General features: G+C 38.5%; 1 protein-coding gene across 4 annotated transcripts in view; it reads left to right on the top strand.

Annotated features, from left to right (window-relative positions):
* LOC149174030 (hydroxyproline O-arabinosyltransferase 3-like) overlaps positions 1 to 24,337 on the top strand; it is a 102,516-nt gene that overhangs the window by 664 nt on the left and 77,515 nt on the right. For all 4 annotated transcript variants that reach the window (XM_089419150.1, XM_089419148.1, XM_089419147.1 and 1 more), the window contains exons 2-7: positions 879 to 946; positions 1,171 to 1,372; positions 1,646 to 1,743; positions 1,843 to 1,912; positions 2,108 to 2,179; positions 2,369 to 2,482. In XM_089419150.1, the coding sequence (XP_089275276.1) occupies positions 879 to 946; positions 1,171 to 1,372; positions 1,646 to 1,743; positions 1,843 to 1,912; positions 2,108 to 2,179; positions 2,369 to 2,482 (624 nt within the window). The remainder of the gene's footprint in view (positions 1 to 878; positions 947 to 1,170; positions 1,373 to 1,645; positions 1,744 to 1,842; positions 1,913 to 2,107; positions 2,180 to 2,368; positions 2,483 to 24,337) is intronic.

Raw genomic sequence — 24,337 nt, 5'->3', positions numbered from 1 at the left:
TATTCACTTGATTTAATTTTAATTTTATATTTATTATTTTTTCGAATTGAAGCCACAAAGGGCTGAACCACTGTGATCGCGGATTGCTCAGAGCCTATATCAAGAATACATTTGTGCAAAAAAATGATTATGTGGGATGGAAGGAGATTGATATGGAGAGTTGGATTACGTGGGTGGGAGGGGAATTGAGTGCTTTGGGGTTTGGAATATGGGGGTGGAGGGGAATTGAGTACTTTGGGGTTTGGAATACGGTGGGGCGGGAGGGGAATTGATTGGGGAACTTTGATTATGTCGGCAGCAGGGAAATTCAGTGTTTTATGGATTTGAATATGTGGAGTTCAGGGAATCAATAGGTGAACTGATTCTGTTGGTGAGAGGGGAATTGACTGCGCTGTGGATTTAAATTTAATTGTATAGATCTTCTCGTGCATGGGGTTGAAGCCAAACAGTTATTGTATGTGGGCAGAAACCAAACCCATGAAAAATAGTCATCGAGTTATGGGTTGTATTGTTGTTCAGGAAAATTGTTTTCTAACATGTAGATTTTCACAGTTAAGAACATTATTACGATGAAAACGTCTAGAATGATGAAAATTATTGTGTGATCTCATTGAGATGTTGATGTTTTCACAATTATAGATGTCTGACTATGAAAACTTCTAGAATGATGAAACTTATTGTGTGATCTCATTGAGATGTTGATGTTTTCACAATTATAAATGTCTACTTTCTGTCCTCGAAGATAAGTGAAGTGTTCACCTGAAAGATTGGGCATCTCAACAAAATTACACAATATTCCATATATTTACATAAATTGAATTGAACAAAAACAAAACCCTATAAAACCAGTCATTGAGTAATGTGTTGTTGCTCTGCAGGGCTACATTGTATTGAATAGACCGTGGGCTTTCGTGCAGTGGCTGAAGCAGGCAGATATTGAAGAAGAGTAAGTCTGTATGAGAATATTGCATCCTTGTCAATTTTAGTTTTCTTCAAACTGTGATTGTTGACTTGGATTTCAGAAATGTAATACAATGGATGCAATATATTATGTAATTCTTAAGGTCTACTGGTACAACACATGCTATAAAGCTCTAAAACGAAATTTTGTTTTCCTTGCACAGGACACTCTTAGATGGAAGTAGGATTAACAATTATGGGCTTTTACAGGTACATATTGATGGCGGAGCCTGACCATATCATTGTCAAACCGATACCTAATCTGGCCACAGAACATTTGCCAGCAGCCTTCCCTTTCTTCTACATAACGCCTGAAAAATATGAGACAGTTGTACGCAAGTTCTTTCCCAAAGACAAAGGGCCAGTTACAAACATTGACCCTATAGGAAACTCTCCTGTCATTATTAGTAAGGTGCGTCTTAGCATAGTTTTCATTTAGCTCGTCAACCCTACTTTAAAAGGAAATTCCGAAATGGTTTCTTGGACTTTGCTAAGAGGATATTTTTGTTCTGTTCCCAATTACTTTTGTCTATTTTTATCGAAGGTTTCAGCTTATTTCGGTTAATGCCACACTGCCTTGATTCTTAATTTTTTGTCTCTCTGTTACTCGATCTCAATGAAGGTTTCCTTTGAATCAAATGACAGATTGTTTTAATTCTAAGAATCGGTCATGTGATGGTTTCAGGCATCTCTTGAGAAGATTGCACCGTCGTGGTTAAATGTCTCATTGGCAATGAAGAACGATCCTGAGGCAGACAAAGCTTTTGGCTGGGTTCTTGAGATGTAAGATGTTCTTTCCAAGACCAATTCATTTTTAATTAAATTTTCTACGTTTATTGGGCGTCTTCTTTCCTTGCCATTCATTTTCTCCTTATTTTCCAGGTACGGTTATGCAATTGCTTCAGCATTGCATGGGGTGCGACATGCCCTTAGAAAGGATTTTATGATTCAGGTATCAAGTTTCACCAATCCCATGTTTGGTAATATTTTTGCAGCCTGTTAAAGGAACCAATCTCCTGCAAGAAATTTTTTATTCTGATGTTCTTTGCGCAATGAAAAGGATGGATTAAATCTATGTTAAGTAGGTTTTGTTTTTGCAGTTTGGACTTTGATTTCTTACAAATTGTATCTTTGCCTCTTAAATCAGCCCCCTTGGGATCTGGAGGTTGCAGAGAAGTTCATCATTCACTATACTTATGGATGTGACTATGATATGAAGGTATTTTGATAGATTCATATCATAGCACTTGGGAAACGATGGCTCGTTCTTTTTAAGTGTTTAACCATAAGGTTCATTTGTAGAAATTCTATTCCAGTTCGCAGTGATAGTTTTGGAGGATATGTATTCTGGCTATGGCTTTTGCTTTTATCATCCCATACTAAATCATTGGGTTTATTTCCTGCTCAGGGTAAGTTGACATATGGAAAAATAGGAGAATGGAGGTTTGATAAAAGGTCATATGACAAGGGTGCACCTCCAAGGAATCTGTCACTTCCACCGCCTGGGGTTCCAGAAAGTGTGGTATGACTCTATCCTTCACTGTCACAATGCTGCCCGGTAACATTTGTATAAGTGCCAAATCTGTTAAACTGTTACCTATTGCGTAACTTTTTTCTCTCAGTGATGATGTTGAAAACTGTCAAAGTGAAAGGGCTTTTGAAATTAGCTTGGAACCATCAGTAGGAGAGGCAAACATGACAAATAATGTGGTTCACATATACATGGACCCTGGAGTTCAATATTCTGTCCGAAATTCAGTGTATTCACGTTGTAACATTTTTGGAGATTATAGATATTGATCAGATTTATAATGTTTCCTGCGCTGGTGGTCATCCTTTTTTTTATTCGAAAGAAAGTATTGACATATTACAATAGGCCCCTGACCTAAAATTTATATCAGCTACAGTGGTCTTAAAAGAAGCTCATAAAAAGTTATTACAAAAAAATTTGCTATCGATTGCCAATTCCAGTCTATTCCATGAGCCAGTGGATTCTGGTCAATGTCTGCATGAAAAGGCATAAGATGACAGCTCCCCTGCATATTTCTTTTTTGAGTATAATGTGCAAGATATACAAAATTCTTGGTATTATAGTTCTCAGAGTACATTTTTTTTTGCCATGTAACAAAGCACCCCACCCTTCAGCCCATAGGCAGGTCAGATATTCTTCAGGCTCAAGGCCGTTTAACAACAAAGCTCATCACAACAGTATATTTGATATGAGTCAACATATCACTAGTGGGAATTGAACCTGGGTAGAGAGGATAACAGTCATTCCTGCCATCCACCTGGGATAAACCCAATTGACAGTTCTCAGATACACCATCTTTGAACTTTGATGGTATTTACAAATTTAGTCTCCTCAGAAAACATGGACCACTGGTCCTGTTAAAATTCCCTCTACTAAATTCCAACATTTGCAGTCTTGTTATACTAACAATAGAAAACGGATATGATTGCCAACTTCAAAGAGGTGCCTCATGATTGGCTATTTGGTGTGACTGAAGGACTCTCATAGTTGAGAAATATTTACATCTTCACTTAACTAGACGTTTAGCTTTTAGCTAATCACTTATTTATCTTTTCTGCCTCAAGTTATGATCTAGGAGTTATTTTTGCACTCCCACTTTGTATTTACCCTGGAAGTACTCTTTTAGTCCCATTAACCTAATTTTATTTTGTGGTCATTTGTTGGACATTAATAACATTATCTTATCTTCTTTGTTCTTAAATTTTTAATTAGGTGGTGTTATCACCCAGGAATTTTTTGTGGCAAAAGAATAAAGGAGTCGGGTAAACAAATAGGTGCAGAGCCAATGTTATGTCACTCTGGATCTGTCTCGCTTTGGCTGGTGCTTTTCCAACCAAGGGGGACTTCCGTACTGTTGACCTCTACCGGTCAACTACCCATGCAGTACACCCCCTTTTCTTTGCAGAAAGGGGCAGCACCTGATCAGCATGTCCGTGCCATCCTGCCATCATCAGCAACTTGATCATTTTGATTGTAAACCCAGTCTGCATGTATTAATTGTAAATAATCTTAGCAGATGCGAGTCGTGTATGTAAAATTGCCTAGGTGGACCTAACTTTCTAGTGGTAATCTACGTCCCGGAAGGTTTTTCGTCTCACCGATCCATGGATCGGCAGAGTTTTCCTTCAAACCTGACCCCAAAGCCGGGATGGATTTTGTCATTAGAACTTTAGGAGAATCCTAGTGTGTTAATCTGCTAGATTATAGTTGTGTCGCAGAAACTGGGTGATTTGTGAGGGTCTGTATTAAGTGGGTTTGTCCCCTTGAGATGTAAATTGTAAAAGTCATAATGTAATGTGTCCCGAGGGTCGAAAAATGTTTTAAATCCCCTCATGAGTCCTAAGTCCTAGGTCCTAGGTGATGTTTCCGAAGGCTTAGTTCGATGATCCATTTTAAAATGAATTAAAAAATTAAAAAATGAATAAAAATAATAAAATAATAAAATAAATAAAAATTAAAAAATGAAATAAATAAAAAAATAATAAAAAATTAAAAAAATAAAGCAAAAACCCTAACTAATAAAATAATAATATTTTAAGTGAATAAATCGACGGATGAGATCAAGAGATGTCTTGATCCTCATCAACGGTCGAGATCATTTCTACATGGATCATTCGAACTAGCCGTTGGGATCATTTCCTTTATATAGGGTCTTAGGTGGTCATTTCAGATCATAAGATCTGTGAGTCTAAGACTGAAGAAGCTCTCTTGTAAATCTGTTTCTGGCTAATAAAAGAAGACTTTGGGGTCCATATCTTGCTGGTGTTACTCTCTTGAAATGCTGTGAGATTGTTTAATTTTCTGCATATGTTATTTTCAGTCGTTAATAATAGCTTTTTGTAGAGTATTGTGAGCACAGGTATCTTGTTCACTTGCTGGGGTTTGGGTGCTGTTAGGGTTTCTAAAGTAATGGCAGGTATCTCCATTACTTCCTGAGATCTAGCAGCATTTTTGCCCTCTTTGTTGACGGTTGTTTTGAGCTGTGCAGAAAACATTTTCTGAAGGAATTTTGTGGGCGTTCGGGGAAGTTCTCGGCTGAACCAGCCAACTCTCGCAAGCATTTTTTGCTGAGCCCAGTTGGATTTGATCTTGGGTCTATCATTCGGTTTTGTTTTCTGATTTGCATGAGAGATTTTCTGAAGTTCTTCACAGTGACAGTCTGAAATTTCTGTTCTTTAAAATATTTCTGTGCTTACTGCTAAATCTGGCTGTTAAGGGGCTAAATCTGTACATTAATCAGCTGTCTTAGGGTTTCAAATTTTTCTGATCTAGGGTTTTCAAGATTCTGCTTTTTACAATTTTTTCATTAGGGTTTTAAATTTTTGTTTATGTATAATATAGGGTTTTGTCCTTTTTCTTCAACAGGTTGCAGGGTATTCTCTAAAATTTCGAAGGGTTTTACTTTGAATTTTCTGCATATATCTGCAAAGGCCATAAGATCACGATTCTTTTATCTCATTAGCCATTTGATACGGCCTGGAGGAAAAGTGCAATCGTTTTGATCTCAGAATACATAGTGCAAGATGAGATAGAAGGTGAAGTTGGAACGTGTGGTGGCTGGATCATTGGTGTGCAACTCGATCCCTTCAAGCAACGATTCTCTGCATTCTAAAAAAGCATCATGCGGTCCTGTCTGGAGATGTAACACATACAATGAGCGTTTCTGGGCTCCATTCACATGTCAGTGTGCTGGCTGAGCAATTTCTATGCTAAAGCCGTCAGCAGAGGAAGGTTTTCTCTGCATATGCATGAGAAATCGTTTTTCATTTCTTTTCTCTAAACGTGACTGCAAATATAAGCCGTCCGTCCTCTTCACTACCACGGCAGAACCTGCAAATAAAAAAAAAAAAAAAAAAAAAAGTGAAATGCGGCTGAGCCACTAGCTCCAGCCCTGTCTCTGCTCCACTCACTGCAAACACACAGTCTCAAATCGATACCAACGGCTCAGAAATCGAAAGCGCCCTGTAAGAAGGAGATATCACCTGGTTACACATTTGAAATATCTGCGTGCGTGGTGAGGAACCGAAGCTGGAATCGAGTCTTTTCATGCCGCCGACAGGTCGAAATCTTTCCAGCTATCGGTCGAGGGTTTTGGTTCATCACCGCAGGAAAAAATCAATTCATCGCTGCTCAGGTAATAACATAAATTCCTTTCGAATTTTGCTGAGGGAGATCGGTTCATCAAGCGTAAGTCTATCTGCGCCTTTGGGTTACGGTTCTCTGTTCGAACAACCATTCTTGATTCATGCGTAAGTCACTTCGGCCGCTTGAGTCGATTAGGATTAGATACGCGTTTTTTATTATTTGCATAGGTTTAGTTTAGGGTTTTGGTGGTTACGTAATTTTCTTTTTTAGATTTTAATTTGATTTTTTTTAGGTTAGTTTAAATCTAAAATTTGTATAGTTTTGATTTATAATTTAAAATAGATTTTAATATTTAGTTTTTAGATTTATGTTTTAGATTTTTAGTTAAAGTTTTAGATTAGTTTTTATTTTTATTTTTTAGACTTTGGCTTTTAGATTTATGTTAGATCTGTCTAGAGTTTAGAGTTAGGTTCTTTTAGTTTTAGATTTTAATATTTAGTTTTTTTTAGATTTTAACTATTTTAGATTTTAGTATTAGATTTTAATATTTAGTCTTTTAGATTTTCATTAGATTTCATTTTTTTTTTTAACTTTTGAAAAAAAAAAAAAAAATAATAATAAAAAATTATAAAATAAAATGAAAAAGATTTATTTATAAAAATTTTTAAGCCTTAGTTTTATTTTTTATTTAGATTTTAGATATTAGTTAGATTTCTAATTTTCATTTTTTTAGATTTAAAAAAAAAAAAAAAATTGGAAATTTCTTTTTAGATCCAGTTATTTTCGGGAATTATCATCTTTCATGCTGAGATCTAAATTTTCAAGCCGAGATGCGAAATCGATGTCTGGTTAATAATTCATGACTCGTGGTGGTTTTAAGCATTTATCTTCTAAAAAATTCTCAGTCGCTGGATATCGTTTTGGTTATGTGATTTCGCTGATACCTTTTGATGACAAATGATTGCTGTTCACGGTTCATCTTTCTTATCATTTAACAAGTAATCATTTTAATAACAATCTTTTAAGGCACTGGTCTGCTAACTAATCAAATCCATCGAGTGCTTTTTATATCGTATCTCGTGTCTCCCAACCAACTGGTCGACAGTTGGTCTCATCATCTCACAGGGACTACCCCCCTTAGCCGCGGGAGACAGGCTTAAACGGAGGGATCGGGGATCAGAGTGACAGCCCCCGGTCTGAGCGTTGTCGTGTCAATCTGCGCGACAACATTTTTTGGCGCCGTTGCCGGGGACTTTGTTTTCTCGGCATTTCATCATTTCATCTGTCTATCATTCGTTTGAGCCGGCAACGCTAACATTTTTTGGCGCTGTTGCCGGGGACAGAGTTTTTCTGTTCCTGGAGTTTCATCTTCTCATATTTCTCATCTCTCATTTGAGCTGGCAGATTCGACCTTTGGGGGTTATCATTTGGATCTTTCATTGCCTCATCAGCATATCTTCGGTGTGTTTCTTGTTTGGGTGGCGACTCCATTTTCTTATTTTTCCCATACAAGACGCTTCCCGCATATCTGCTTGTGGTTACTTTTTGGATCCTAGAATCAGATTCATTGTTCAAGTGGCGACTCCAATTCTTTCATCTCTTAATTTTCTTGAGCAGAAATCTCTTTCTATCATCCATTTGATCCCTTATTGTTCATCATGGATTATTCATTTAAACCATGTCATTTTACTGATAATCTCCATGATCTTCCGAAAGAGGCCGTTGGTAAATTATTTAAGTTCTCGGGTGGTGATTCGGTCACTGTTGATGATGATGATGATGATGATGGTTAACGTCCACTCAGACCAAATTGGTCTATCGGACCTACAATTTTCTTAATTTTTACTTGTCTGGCTCCTCGTCTTTCTTGGCGAGATTGGTGTTGTAGCTTTCTTTCTTTTCTCTACGGTCTTCCAACTTCCTTTGTCTTGCATCTCCTTCATCTCTTCTGGTTCTTGGGACATTGTTGTCTTAGCTTCGCGATCTATTGTGTTCGTTCTTTTGAAAATAGTCGGTGAAGAAGTTTGGTTTAGGAGATCTGCTTTGCTGTTAAATGAAGATTTATTTTCTGCGGTATTCAAATCCTCATAACTGTTGATTTGTTGGGGCGGGCTTTCTCCTTGCTTGTTTTGAGAGTTGTTTCCTTCTTCCTTGATTTCTTGTGACTCATTTTCTCTAGAATATTCTTCCTCTTTGATGACAGTGTAGTGTTCTTTTTGTGCTCCTTCCCACCATGTAGATCTGTGGTGGTTTTTTCTAGCAAAATTTTTCTCAGAGGCTTTTGGGCAATTTTTGGCTAGATGCCCCGTCTCAAAGCACGATCGACATCTGAAGAGGACACTTTCATAATCAAGCTTCTGGTTCCACACATAGTCTTTACTTGTTAGGTTTATTTCAGCTGGGAATCCGGCGCTGAAATCCATTTCCACACAGATGCGTGCATAGGTGGTTCTGGCATATTCCTCTGTTTCTGGGCACCTGCAGTAAAATTTCCCAATTGCATTTCCGATGGCTTTTAGCGAGGAGAGATTCCAGAGATGCAAAGGTAGGCTTGGCAATCTCACCCAAACTGGTGCTGAGGTTATCACTGCTGTAGAGGGATCGAATGATGGGTTCCATGGCTTCATGAATAGGCCTGATTTTTCCCAAAACCAAGGGCCGGAATCTAGAATACATTGTCTGCTTTCAGGATTTTCAAAATCTACTATAAAGAAACCTCTAGCACAGGGGTAGATATTAATTTCATCAGAAATGATAGGCTTCCATACCTCCGAGATCCAATTGTGGAGTGCTATCAGCCGCGGCCAAAAACCATTGAACCGGCAAATTAGGGCACTTTCGGAGAACTTCAAAGCTTCATTGAGTGAGTCCTGGACCACTTGGATAGTGGGAGCTGGGGCTTCACTCACGATATGGGCAGGAGATTGCCCTTCAGAGGCGGATGAGCCACCAGTTATTTTTGCGAAGCTCGGAGCCATATTTTACTTGCTCGTAGAACGCAGCGAAAGCCTAGCAAGATCTGCGTGCTAGTTGGTTTATATGTTTTCCAATAAATCGCAGATATATATATATAAGAGGAGATCTGCGAAAGAGATCTGAGAAAGCCCGATCTGCGGAAGAGATCTGAGATCTGCGGAAGAGGAGATAGGAAATCTGAGAAAGCCCGATACTTCCCACCGAGACTTCTGGAGTCCCACCGAGACTTCTGAAATCGTATTTGAGACTATCAAGACTTCTGAGATCTGCGGAAGACTTCTGAGATCTGAGCCACCGAGACTGCTAAATGCTTGCGGAAGAGATCTGCGGAAGACTTCTGAGATCTGAGTCATCGAGACTAGATCTGAGCCACCGAGACTGCTAAATGCTTGATCTGAGCCACCGAGACTGCTAAATGCTTGCGGAAGGGATCTGCGGAAGACTTTTGAGATCTGAGCCACCGAGACTAGATCTGAGCCATCGAGACTGCTAAATGCTTGCTCTGAGCCACCGAGACTAGATCTGAGCCACCGAGACTGCTAAATGCTTGCGGAAGAGATCTGCGGAAGACTTCTGAGATCTGAGCACCGAGACTAGATCTGAGATAAACGCCTTAGGATGAAGAGCCGTGGAGCATCCTCGAGAAGATCCTGCCACTGAATTTTCAGTCAGCGTATGTACCAAACCAACCTTGCGTGTAGCGGTGTTACCTGGAGCTTGATTCAAGTGATTTGAGATCTGCGGAAGACTTCTACCGAGTGATTTGAGATCTGCGGAACTGCGGTAGAACTGCGAGTAGAACTGCGGAACTGCGGTAGAACTCAGTAACTGCGAGTAGAACTGCGGAACTGCGGTAGAACTCAGTAACTGCGAGTAGAACAACATTTAAACATGTTTACTTGTGTAATGATCTTATATTGTAGATTTCCTCAATATAATCATGAAGATTTCAAGATGCGTCTATTTGTCCATTCTTTAGAGGGTGATGCCTTGAATTGGTTTAATAATTTTCCTAATGATTTTTTCACTTCTTTACAAGACATTCTCAATGCTTTTAAAGATAGATATGATAGTCCAAACAGCTTGCCTTCTGCCTCTAAAATTGTGCAACAGAATGAAAGTAATTTGATAAGAGGTCCAGCTGAAAGATCCCAAGACGATTCATCATGTCAGAATGTGTCATCCACCGGAAATATTGCAGATCAAGTTCATGATAGTGAGAAATCAGGGACAAATGGCAATGAAAAAGAAGAGCAAAAGCAAATTATACGAGACCTAATGATGCTGGTAAGAAATATGGAAATCAATCAAACTAATTATGTCAATGATGTGAAAACTTTATGCACCCACCTGGAAAAAGGTAATAGGGAGATTGAGGTCACGCAAAGTCACCATGCTAAAGAAATTGAGGCCATGAAGACTAATCATGAAACAGAAATTAGAATCATGCAAAGCAAGATGTCAGTCTTAGAGGAAAATATGGTGACCATTAAAGCTGATCATGATAGGGAAATTGACTCTATGCAAAACAAGCTATTAACCATGGATGAGGAAATGACCATCATGACGTTCAATCATAATAATCAAGTGGCTGACATGCAAGCGAATCATAAAGAAGAAATAAATTTTATGCAGCATTGCTTGATGGACATAAAGGAAAAGAATGTTAAAGTAATAAAAGACATGCAAGAACACCATGCCAGACAAATCAGTGCTATAAAGGTTGAACACTCTAGTCAGATGGATGCCATTAAAATACAGGTTCAAAGGTTTTAGCAATTGGAAGATGAAAGAAACCAGGTGACATCAATAGATCAGGAGCCTTCTCATGTGCTGCAACAAGCTCCATCTTATTATGAGGAGGTTATTGATTCGATTGAAAGATGGTTGATTGAAGGTGATCCGGATAGACTTAAGAATGATAAAGATCAGATGCGGGCTAAAGAAAGACATATCACGCATACTTCATCTGATAGTTTTGAAACAGAAAGTTCCAGGTCATCAGTAATTCCACCTGCCAGAAAGAAAAAACGTAAGAGAAAGAAGATGAGACGAAGATTTGATACATCAGACGGCCGTGAGCAGCTTGATTTTCGGATAGGAAAAAGTCCTACCATATGCAAAATTGGACATGGCACATCTGACAAGCAGCCGACAGATTTGCCTGAAAGCAGGCAAATGCTCAGTATGCACTTTATTGAACACATATGATGCCATGGGGCATCTTTTGTATCGTATTTCTAACCCTACTCCTTGTTTTTTCCGCATTTTTATTTCTGCTTTAGATAGTTAATAAATGAAGAGCTTTTATCTTTCTTGTGCTTAATGTATATGATGATTTTTGGAAGGACGCTACTTATTTTTGTGTTGTATGGATGCAGATTCTGGATTCTCACATTCCTGCAAGCAGCAACGTGTCCCCAAGTAGAGCCAGATGTTGACCTCTACCGGTCAACTACCCATGCAGTACACCCCCTTTTCTTTGCAGAAAGGGGCAGCACCTGATCAGCATGTCCGTGCCATCCTGCCATCATCAACAACTTGATCATTTTGATTGTAAACCCAGTCTGCATGTATTAATTGTAAATAATCTTAGCAGATGCGAGTCGTGTATGTAAAATTGCCTAGGTGGACCTAACTTTCTAGTGGTAATCTACGTCCCGGAAGGTTTTTCGTCTCACCGATCCATGGATCGGCAGAGTTTTCCTTCAAACCTGACCCCAAAGCCGGGATGGATTTTTTCATTAGAACTTTAGGAGAATCCTAGTGTGTTAATCTGCTAGATTATAGTTGTGTCGCAGAAACTGGGTGATTTGTGAGGGTCTGTATTAAGTGGGTTTGTCCCTTTGAGATGTAAATTGTAAAAGTCATAATGTAATGTGTCCTGAGGGTCGAAAAATGTTTTAAATCCCCTCATGAGTCCTAAGACCTAGGTCCTAGGTGATGTTTCCGAAGGCTTAGTTCGATGATCCATTTTAAAATGAATTAAAAAATTAAAAAATGAATAAAAATAATAAAATAATAAAATAAATAAAAATTAAAAAATGAAATAAATAAAAAAATAATAAAAAATTAAAAAAATAAAGCAAAAACCCTAACTAATAAAATAATAATATTTTAAGTGAATAAATCGACGGATGAGATCAAGAGATGTCTTGATCCTCATCAACGGTCGAGATCATTTCTACATGGATCATTCGAACTAGCTGTTGGGATCATTTCCTTTATATAGGGTCTTAGGTGGTCATTTCAGATCATAAGATCTGTGAGTCTAAGACTGAAGAAGCTCTCTTGTAAATCTGTTTTTGGTTAATAAAAGAAGACTTTGGGGTCCATATCTTGCTGGTGTTACTCTCTTGAAATGCTGTGAGATTGTTTAATTTTCTGCATATGTTATTTTCAGTCGTTAATAATAGCTTTTTGTAGAGTATTGTGAGCACAGGTATCTTGTTCACTTGCTGGGGTTTGGGTGCTGTTAGGGTTTCTGAAGTAATGGCAGGTATCTCCATTACTTCCTGAGATCTAGCAGCATTTTGCCCTCTTTGTTGACGGTTGTTTTGAGCTGTGCAGAAAACATTTTCTGAAGGAATTTTGTGGGCGTTCGGGGAAGTTCTCGGCTGAACCAGCCAACTCCTGCAAGCATTTTTTGCTGAGCCCAGTTGGATTTGATCCTGGGTCTATCATTCGGTTTTATTTTCTGATTTGCATGAGAGATTTTCTGAAGTTCTTCACAATGACAGTCTGAAATTTCTGTTCTTTAAAATATTTCTGTGCTTACTGCTAAATCTGGCTGTTAAGGGGCTAAATCTGTACATTAATCAGCTGTCTTAGGGTTTCAAATTTTTCTGATCTAGGGTTTTCAAGATTCTGCTTTTTACAATTTTTTCATTAGGGTTTTAAATTTTTGTAGGGTTTTGTCCTTTTTCTTCAACAGGTTGCAGGGTATTCTCTAAAATTTCGAAGGGTTTTACTTTGAATTTTCTGCATATATCTGCAAAGGCCATAAGATCACGATTCTTTTATTTCATTAGCCATTTGATACGGCCTGGAGGAAACGTTTGCTAATACGGCCTGGAGGAAAAGTGCAATCGTTTTGATCTCAGAATACATAGTGCAAGATGAGATAGAAGGTGAAGTTGGAACGTGTGGTGGCTGGATCATTGGTGTGCAGCTCGATCCCTTCAAGCAACGATTCTCTGCATTCTAAAAAAGCATCATGCGGTCCTGTCTGGAGATGTAACACATACAGTGAGCGTTTCTGGGCTCCATTCACATGTCAGTGTGTTGGCTGAGCAATTTCTATGCTAAAGCCGTCAGCAGAGGAAGGTTTTCTCTGCATATGCACGAGAAATCGTTTTTCATTTCTTTTCTCTAAACGTGACTGCAAATGTAAGCCGTCCGTCCTCTTCACTATCACGCCGGAACCTGCAAATCAAATAAAAAAAAGTGAAATGCGGCTGAGCCACCAACTCCAGCCCTGTCTCTGCTCCACTCACTGCAAACACACAGTCTCAAATCGATACCAACGGCTTAGAAATCGAAAGCGCCCTGTAAGAAGGAAGATATCACCTGGTTACACATTTGAAATAGCTGCGTGCGTGGTGAGGAACCGAAGCTGGAATCGAGTCTTTTCATTCCGCCGACAGGTCGAAATCTTTCCAGCTATCGGTCGAGGGTTTTGGTTCATCACCGCAGGAAAAAATCAATTCATCGCTGCTCAGGGAATAACATAAATTCCTTTCGAATTTTGCTGAGGGAGATCGGTTCATCAAGCGTAAGTCTATCTGCGCCTTTGGGTTACGGTTCTCTGTTCGAACAACCATTCTTGATTCATGCGTAAGTCACTTCGGCCCCTTAAGTCGATTAGGATTAGATACGCGTTTTTTATTATTTGCATAGGTTTAGTTTAGGGTTTTGGTGGTTACGTAATTTTCTTTTTTAGATTTTAATTTGATTTTTTTTAGGTTAGTTTAAATCTAAAATTTGTATAGTTTTGATTTATAATTTAAAATAGATTTTAATATTTAGTTTTTAGATTTATGTTTTAGATTTTTAGTTAAATTTTTAAATTAGTTTTTATTTTTATTTTTTAGACTTTGGCTTTTAGATTTATGTTAGATCTGTCTAGAGTTTAGAGTTAGGTTCTTTTAGTTTTAGATTTTAATATTTAGTTTTTTTGTAGATTTTAATTATTTTAGATTTTAGTATTAGATTTTAATATTTAGTCTTTTAGATTTTCATTAGATTTCATTTTTTTTTAACTTTTGAAAAAAAAAATAAAAAATAATAATAAAAAATTATAAAATAAAATGAAAAAGATTTATTTATAAAAATTTTTAAGCCTTAGTTTTATTTTTTATTTAGATTTTAGATATTAGTTAGATTTCTAATTTTCATTTTTTTAGATTTAAAAAAAAAAAAAAAATTGGAAATTTCTTTTTAGATCCAGTTATTTTCGGGAATTATCATCTTTCATGCTGAGATCTAAATTTTCAAGCCGAGATGCGAAATCGATGTCTGGTTAATAATTCATGACTCGTGGTGGTTTTAAGCATTTATCTTCTAAAAAATTCTCAGTCGCTGGATATCGTTTTGGTTATGTGATTTCGCTGATACCTTTTGATGACAAATGATTGCTGTTCACGGTTCATCTTTCTTATCATTTAACAAGTAATCATTTTAATAACAATCTCTTAAGGCACTGGTCTGCTAACTAATCAAATCCATCGAGTGCTTTTTATATCGTATCTCGTGTCTCCCAACCAACTGGTCGACAGTTGGTCTCATCATCTCACAGGGACTACCCCCCTTAGCCGCGGGAGACAGGCTTAAACGGAGGGATCGGGGATTAGAGTGACAGCCCCCGGTCTGAGCGTTGTCGTGTCAATCTGCGCGACAACACGTACATAATAAAAAGTATAAACTGCAAGTTAGTAAGGGTAAGTGCAATCATAAACTAATAAACGTGAGTGCTGTTTGGATTCTGGAAATAAAACAGGTACAAGATAGCAATAAATTAAGTGAATAGCAATCTAGAATGTTCGGAAACAATGTAATATGTGCTAAGTACATAACTGTTGACTCAAAAGGGAAAAATCACTTTGCTGTGTCGTGCTAAATAAGTGCTTGACAGCGACCAGAAAATCACTTAAAACTGCTGGAAACACAGAAAATGATATACTAAATATTAAATATGAGCAGGTATGCAAATCAATGCAAAATAACGATTAAAGAGGCTAATTACTGTTTAAAAACAGAGCTGGAAAGCAAGCTATCATTGCTGTTTTTATGTAGGAAAATGCTAATTAAATACAGATTTTAGTTTTTAAATAATTTTCCTATCATGCAAATTGAAGAAAAAGTATAGCTTTTTCATGTTTCTTCAAAAATGGTAAAGAACTAGCAAGTTATACTTGCTGTTTTTTGACACAAAATCAATGAATACAAATACAAATTAACTACTGAAAGAACTATATTCTTAAATGCATGGAAACTGATTATGATTAATTAAGGTTGTGTTAGTTTTCTTGAAACTCTGCAACTACTTAGATGAATTTACTGAAAAATCAAGGCAACTAGAAAGTGAAACAAAGTTTAACTTTCACCAAGATACAGAGTTTCTTAACATTCAACATGCAGCTGAATATACTCAAAATAAAAACACATGCGCACACATGAATTTGACACCAGTGTTTTACCCAGGAAACCCAAATGGGAAAACCTGTTTTCTTTGTCTTCTTATTGGTTGTTCTTTGATCGAATAAATATTTTACAATTCAATATGTTGCTACAACCACCAGCAATTAGCCTCTCAGAAAGCTCTCGGCTTTCTCCTCACTAATCCCAGCTCCACAATTGCTCTTGGCCTGCACACAAAAGTTTCCTGCTGAAACTAGGCTCGACTTCTGCTCTTTGAATTCTGATCTTTGGTCCTCAACCAATGCGCTCTGTCAACAACAAAGAATCATCAATCTCTGTGCCTTTGTCCTTCTCTTGCCTTAATAGACTTAGACACATACAAGCAGGCCAAGTTCGAATGGCTGTTCACACAAGTGCAATGAGTTCCTTTTGCCAATTAATTGGAGCAAGTCTCAGTTATGCTTGGACTAGCTCTCAGTTAACTAGCTCGAGTTGCTTCTTGATTTCCTCTAGTTGTGAACCGAATTAATTGAGGACTTAACTCGTCCTCTATTCACTTGTCTTTGACGTCTTAACTCATCCTAACTAAACTTGTCTCTGCCACCTCATCTTGTAGTCTAACTGAAGAAGACTCCAATGAACTAAAGCTCCAACACTACGCATGCAATCTACTGATGACCATTCCAGTGAACTGAAAATCAACTCTTCACATTGAAATCTATCTCATGAATTCGCATTCATGCTAGAGAAAGACAATTCAAAGTCTTTACTGGCTAAGGCACAAGCCAAAAGACCTTCCTTTGCTACATTTTCAACACTCCCTCTTAGCGAGGAAGGGATTCTGTACAACTCCCAACTTATCTCTGGAAAACACGAACTTGCCTTTGACTAAGGCCTTCATCAAGATATCTGCAACTTGCTCATTTGTGAGAATGTACGGTAGCTTTACTATCCCTTTCTGCACACACTCCCTAAGATGATGGTACCTGATCTCGATGTGCTTGGAGCGATCACGAAAAACTAGATTCTCAGAGAGCTTAATGCAACTCTGATTGTCATAGTAAATCACGGTGGGGTCCAACCCATGCCTGAAAAGACCCACAAGCAACTTCCTCATCCAGATGGCTTCACATGCTGCCAAGCTGGTAGTCATGTATTCGGCCTCTGCTGAACTAGGGGCAACTGATCTTGGCTTTTTGCTAAACTAGGAAACAACTGCTAACCCAATGCTGAAGACACAACCTGAAGTAATTTTTCGATATGTGGTGCTCCCTGCCCACGCTGCATCTGTGAAGCCCTCAAGCCTCACTCCATCAACTTGTTTGTACCATAACCCATAATGTGCTGTGCCTTTGCGATACCTTAAGACATGCTTGGTAACAACCCTGTGATCTCTGGCAGGCTCCATCATGAATTGGCTCAACTAGTTCACTGCAAAACATATGTCAGGTCGTGTGTTGACTAGGATTATGCATGAGCACAATGGGCAGTCAGTTATAATCAAAATGGCGTAGTGTCAGCATGGTGGTTTCATTTTGAGATTGGCATGCGACCCTGGCATTACAGGGCTTGGAAACTCAAGTTTCAACTACCATTAGGGATGAGTTGGTTTGTACAAGGGAAGATCACTCAGATCTTCCACTGGACCTTAGTTTCTTGGAGAGCGTTTCATTTCTAGGTGACTCGTTGATATTATGGAGTGCCTCGCTGGCATTGCAGTGTGATCAATAGGAAGAGGCCGTTGGTAGTTTGGGTGGATGAGGAGGATTGTACCTTTAGGAGTTCACCCTCGAGGTACATGTAGTTGATTTGCGGGTAGAGCAGCTATCCGGGGAGTTGAATGGGATTTTGCATTATCGAGATGCTCTAATTATGGGCAATAGGCAGAGGGCCATTGGTGTCTATGCCTTGTTGGATAGTGAGTGGAGGGGGGGATACTTCACATTGACCAAGATGATTTGGGACCTCGGTATCAGGGAATTTATTCATGTGATGGTGGTGTAGTGGCGAGGAGTGGTTCAGTGGCACATTTGGGACCTTGCCATTCAGTTGGACCAACTTAAGGAGTAGCACCATATGTTGAAATTGCTTGAGGACAAGCAATTTTTGGTGGGGAGGATTGTGATATCCCCGATTTTGTGTGTGCGGAAATTACTAAGGAGTTTGCCCAATTTTGGTAATATTATATAAAAGCTAATTATAATTAATAAAAATGGGCAAATATTATTTTATTAGGAAAAGGAGGCAAAAAGTCAGTTAGTGGAAAGTGGCCCCCACCAATAAAATAATATTAAAAAGGGAATCTAGAAGTTTGGAGAAGACTCGACGAAATGTTATTTCTTATTGTTATTGGAGAGAAACTCAAGCGAGTTTCGAATGGAGGGTTTCAAGCGAAATCCTCACCCTAGTATTGGTGGATCTCATTGCCACCCTAGCTTGTTCTTTCTCCTTCTCCGGTGGACATTATCTGCCACCCTAGTTGGATCATTTCCACTATGTATTTCTGAAGGTATAACTGAGATTGCTTGCAGAGAGACTTCAGCATTGTGGATCAGTTTGTTTTGCAAGAGAGCGAAGATCCCATTGCCAAAGGGAGCAAATCCTTACAGGGCTACACTATCTTTCAAGGGCCGAATTTATCTTCTCCAAGAGAGCCAAATACCAATTGATGGGAGGGCTGAATTTCTGAAGCTGATTGCCAAGGCCGAATTGTTTTTTCAGTTCGGTTCTCTCTCAGATCTAGAGGCCGAGTTTGAATGTACACCTTCAAAAATTGTGGTGCTAAGAAGAGGCCAAATTCCCGAGTCAAGAGCCGAGGTTGTCAACATAAGAGGAGGGGCCAAATTTCATCTTGTTGGAGATCTTTCCTTCTGAGTCAGATTGAAGTGTGGAATTTGGTGCCAAGATCAAGAAGAGAAAGGGCCGAATTTCCCAACCTATAGCAGAGGTCAAATTGGCCAAGCAAAGGAGGTCGAGTTAATTTGTGGCTCAGATTTCAGAGACCCGAATCAATGGGTGATTAGCATGAGAGCACAGTGGTATCTTGAGCCATACTTCATCAAATTCATCTAAGGCTTGAGGAGGACGAGATTGGCATCTTTAGGGATTTTTGGCACATTTTTACTCATTGCAGACAGAGGGTCGAATGCATATTTGGGTTGTGACTTCCTTATCTCTAGCAGTGAAATGAAGGCACCAGATTTGGAGCAGAACTTCTAAAGATAAATATTTGTATCAGCTGGTATTTCAATCAGTTCATGAGGATTAAAGCAGAGATGTAGCAGACATTCCAAGAGGCCGAATTTATCTGAGAAAATTAATTGTAATTTGTCTCAGCTGGGCACAATACAGGTGTTGCCCTTCATTTTGTATTGGTAAATGTTGAAGATTATCCTCAATAAATTCAGATTTTTCCTTAGACTCCTTGTTGAAGATTGTTTAACTGAGTTATTTCATGAATTGTTTGACAAAAGTCCTGAATGGTCTGTTAAAGATAATTTACTGAATTTGCATACAAATTGTTTGAAGAAAAGCATCAAAGAAAAAGTAAAATTTTTTGGGAAACATTTGCTTGAATCTCCTCTACGTATATTACAAATTTTTTCTCCAAGCCTTGTATCATTGCACCATATCTCATCCAAAAACGATCATACTTACAGACATAACACTGAAGTATATGGAGTAACAATCTTTGCATCTTCTGATCATAATTTTATTGTGTTCACACAGGTTGCCCATATCATACTTGAATACACCAAGATAGCTTACATGTCACACATTAGTAGATGTATTTGTATACGCACTGATGATTGTGAATCTCATCACATAACCATCCTTCATTTAATGCAAATGTTTTGTAAGGTAGCATTTTCAGGACATTGACATAGTTGTCTGATTAAGGAGCAACTTCATAATGCATTGTGTGAACAACTCCAAAGTATACAATGATTCAAGTCTCAGACTTATACTTTTATGGACAGATCATTTGAGGTCTAGCAATATTTCAAAAATATAGTGATGATATGTATCTTACATTCCAAGCGTAAAGTTTCTGTTGAAATATGTAACTAGGTTCGGTCTTCATAATGGCATATGTAATTGAGATTTTATGTATTTAATGAATAGAGAAAAATAAATTTATTATGTGTTCTTGAGGCATGTGCTTCATGCTCAAGGTAAATTTATTTTTAGGTCAATCACCCGTTGAGTGCTTCTAGGTTTGTCATAAAGTCAATTGAGTCATTGTCATGTATTGAAGACCCATTTGGGCATGTTACATACTGTAAAGAAAAAAATATTGAGTCAAAATAGAGTCAAAAGACCCTCTAAGACCTCGTCAAGGCACAAAGATTAAGTTGGCCTACATGAAGGGACAAGTCGGCCTCAAGATAACAATTCGTAGTACGACCCGTCACAAGCCTATAAATAAGAAGGCATTCAACCTCATTTGGACACTCACTCAAGCAAGTTCGATCTCCTCAAGATCAATGTTTTAAAACTTCGACTCCGACTCGGAAACTGCTGAGGGTCGACTCCGACTCCAACTCAGAAACGGCCGAGGGTCGACTTCGACTTCGACTCGGAAACGGCCGAGGGCCGACTCCAACTCCGACTCGGACTTGGAAATGGCCGAGGGTCGAATTTGACTCTGACTCCGACTCCGACTTGGCAACGGCCGAGGGTTGACTCTGACTTTGACTCGGTATCGACTCGACCGGTTTGATTTCGATGACTCGATCGTTGTAAAAAATACATTAAATATTTATTTTTTATAATTTTTTTTAAAGATTTTCATTCATGTTTCCAAACAAAAAACTTTAGAATATAGAGAAAAGACAACATATGATCAAAGTAGGCTCATGAATATATCCTTTATATCAAAATGGCACCTAGTGCACTGTCCAATACAAAGTTCATACTTAGCCACCAATGCCAGGATTCTTTTTTGCCTCAACCTAAGGACAATCACTAGACTACAACAACAATAATACCAATTATGTGCCCCTAATGAAGTCTCAAAACCCTTGATTTAATTATGGTCAAGCTCCAGAACAATCAGAGGTAAAGATGTATTTATTAGTCCATTGCCAGAACGTTTGCCTTTTTAAAAACATTGTATGGCTCAATGCATTGTTTCAGTTTTCTAATTCATGCCACAAAGATAACCATACTTCGACCTTGTAATTTTCAAAACTTTCTCACAGTGATAGATTACTTTAGGGCTATAAATATGCAATAAACAACAACCCAACCATTGATATGTAGGAGGCGGAACAACTTTTGACAAATGTGCTTCAAGATTTTTGTCAAAGAGCCGAGCTGGCTGAGTTGTTATCGAGCTGACTGAGTCATTACTGAGTTGGCCGAGTTGTTACCGAGTCAACCGAGTCAATGACTGGCTCGGTAACAACCCAGCCAGCCGTTCCGTTTCAGCCACCGAGTTGACTTGGCCAGGCATTGGCTCGGTCTTACTCGGTCGAGTCGGAGTCGACTCGGCCCTTTTTTAAAACAATGCTCAAGATAGAAGCTGGAAAAGGACGAAGAAGAAGAAGAAGATCAAGATCGAAGTTTTTGGGCCTCTCTCTCTCTCTCTTGTTAAGGTTTCTACAATTTCTGGGCTAGATGAAATTCTGAAGCTGCATCGAAGCTGTGACGCTGCAAGGTCGAAGCTCTGAAGTTGCCTGTAGATCGAAGCTACATCAAGGTTGAAGCTGCGACCTATATCTTGTGTCCTATGGTCTCATTGTTCTTTATGATTTGGTAGCTATTTGATGATAGAGAACACTAATAATAATAAAGGAAAGAAAAAGTTAATCAAGTAAAGTAAAAATACATCACAAGCAGTTATCAAAGTAAGGGAAATCACCTACACTTGTCGCCCCTTAGATTTCTCAACATGGTATTAGAGCTAAGGTGACTACATCAAGGAACAACAATATAAAGAAGGATACTCAAGGACCAAAGTATAAAGAGATCATCTTGGAAACATCAAGAGCATCAATCATCAAGAAGGACTAGCCCTCTCATCATATTTAAAGGGAATAATTAAGAGCATCAAAGAAGATCTCAAAACCCTAGCTCATCCAAAGAAGGGTTCCACACTTGAAGTGTTCTTGAAGGAAGAGCGAAGCACTTTTGGGTCTGTTTTTTTGGGTTATATTCTCCACACATATCAAGTATTAAGACATCCTTCTGCAACAACAAGTATCAAATTGCAACCACCATCAAGGATCAAGTTCTGTCTCCTTTACAAGCCGAAATATCAAGAAAAAGAAGTCAAGTCAAGTGAAGTAGAAAGGAGGTAAATTTGTCCATTTTCTAGCCACACGTGTGCACCAGGGCTTTGCAGAAAAGGCCAAAATTGCATAACTGCTACAACAAGCTAAAATTCTAAAGAAGGGCCGAAATTTGAGGTTGTGAAACAAGTTTAACTAACATTGTCTTGAAGGAAGAAAAGCAGGAAAAAGCAGTCATCATCATCAAGGAGTCAATGTGATCTCCCTTTGAGCCAATGATCACTCTTGAAGAAAGACATCTTCTATTATCTACATCATCATCAAAGTCAAGAAGGCATCAAGTTGAAGATTTCATCATCTAGGAGTTTCTTTACTTCACAAGTAAGTATTTTTATATCTATATTTGAATATGTCAAAATGACTTCATATTACAAGGAGAGCAACAAATTGGTTGGGTCATCAAACTTTCTTTCATGGAAGAAGAGGATAGATTTGATCCTCATAGAAAATGAAGTTGTTGGTCATGTTAAGGGTTTAATTGTTGAACCGCCGAAAGAAGAATCTCAAGCTCTACAAGATGAAGATAACAAAAGAAAAAAGGAATAACCTCATACTTTATGGGGGTGTCAAAAATAAGAGACCAACTCCAAGAGGTGGGAGAAATAATGTCTGACAAGGAAATGACTACCATAGTGCTCAATGCACTATCAGAGGAATGGAGCAACTTCATATTGAGCATCTATGGGAAGAAGGAAACTACTCTATTCAACGAACTATGGTCATTGTGCAAGATCGAGAAAACCAGGCTGAAGGCAAAAATTGATGTAGGATCAAACAAGCAAGCTCAAGCATTTGTTGCCATGGCTAGAAGAAAAGGGAAGTTTGGGAAGCTTGGTCCTCAGAAAGAAAAGAAGAACATGTCGAAGGTTCAATACTATGGTTGTCATGAATATGGGCACTGCAAGAGAGATTGTCCAAAGCTCAAGAAGGACAACAACAAAAGAGGAAGGGAAGAATTCCATATCACTAAAGAAGTGAAAGAAGCTGAAAAGAAGAAATCAAAGATGGAGGAAGTAAAATATCTCTACTATGATTGAGATAGTGTTAAGTTATGGTATGTTCTATGCTTATAACAGTTTACTTCTTTTTCTTATTATATTCCATCGATTAGCAATCACATGTACATAAAGTAAAGTGTAGATAGAACATTAAACGATCGACAGAAAACAAGCCAAGACAAGAGACACAAGATGTGGCGGCTAGCCAGGGACAAACCCCACAATGTGTGGGGAAACCCTTTGATCAAATCTTCTTTTATCTTCAATAATTCAGCAGAGAGAAATAGTACAATAAATCTGATTCATATCAGCAGTAGCAAACCCTAGATCAGCAACATCAACATTAGCGGCTTCATTATCAAACTAGGGCAGACCATATCTCACAAACCGACCGTCGGATTGACTTCATTCCACCACCAAAAGTTTCGGCTTCCAGAGGAGGTTCAGATGAACCTACAGTGCAGTTCAGATGAGGAGATCTTCTAGGCCATGCAAGTCAATCTTTACTTCTGCAGTTGCAGCTTCAGTTTCAGCAGTTTCCGGCTTCAAACTAGGGCAGTCGATATCTTGCAAACCGTTCATCGGATTGACTTCATTCCACCACCAAAAATTGCGACTTTCAGAGGAGGTTCAGATGAACCTACAGTGCAGTTCCAAAGAGGAGATCTTCTAGGCCACACAAGTCAATCTTTACTTCTGCAGTTGCAGCTTCAGTTTCAGTAGTTTCCGGCTTCAAACTAGGGCAGTCGATATCTTGCAAACCGTTCGTCGGATTGACTTCATTCCACCAGCAAAAGTTGCAGCTTTCAGAGGAGGTTCAGATGAACCTACAACGCAGTTTAGATGAGGAGATCTTCTAGGCCACACAAGTCAATCTTTACTTCTACAGTTACAGCTTCAAATTCAACAGCTTCCGGCTTCACATGTGTGAGAGAGAGACCCATTTCAGCGCAGTAGAGAAGAGACTCATTTCTGCGCAGTAGAGAGAGAGAGAGATGTGATGAGATGAGTGAGTCCAAATGAGGAAAATTCCTCTTATATTTATACACAATGTTGGTGGGTGAATAGATGCGACTGTTGGGCTTCTGAGCCTACATGAGTTGTAGGTCGGCTTGATAATAATTCCATAATCAAAATAAATTCATATCTCCATGAATACTTATCGGAATCAGAGATCTTTATATCAATCCTACACCTCTCGATGAGAGGAATCTAATAAAAATATTATTAGCCATGAATAAGATGACCCACATGAAGTTTTGCCCTGGTTGCCAATTTTAACACTCCCTCTCAACCATGGAGAACTTCATCTGCAATTTGTCTATCGGTTGTTACTATTCATCCATCAAATG

This window comes from Pinus tabuliformis, chromosome 4_1, assembly GCF_031772625.1.
Source record: "Pinus tabuliformis cultivar Carrire ecotype Pingquan chromosome 4_1, CPIR1, whole genome shotgun sequence".
Classification (NCBI taxonomy): domain Eukaryota; kingdom Viridiplantae; phylum Streptophyta; class Pinopsida; order Pinales; family Pinaceae; genus Pinus; species Pinus tabuliformis.
The sequence above is the reverse complement of the archived record's forward strand: the minus strand, read 5'-3'. Positions and strand labels throughout refer to the sequence as shown.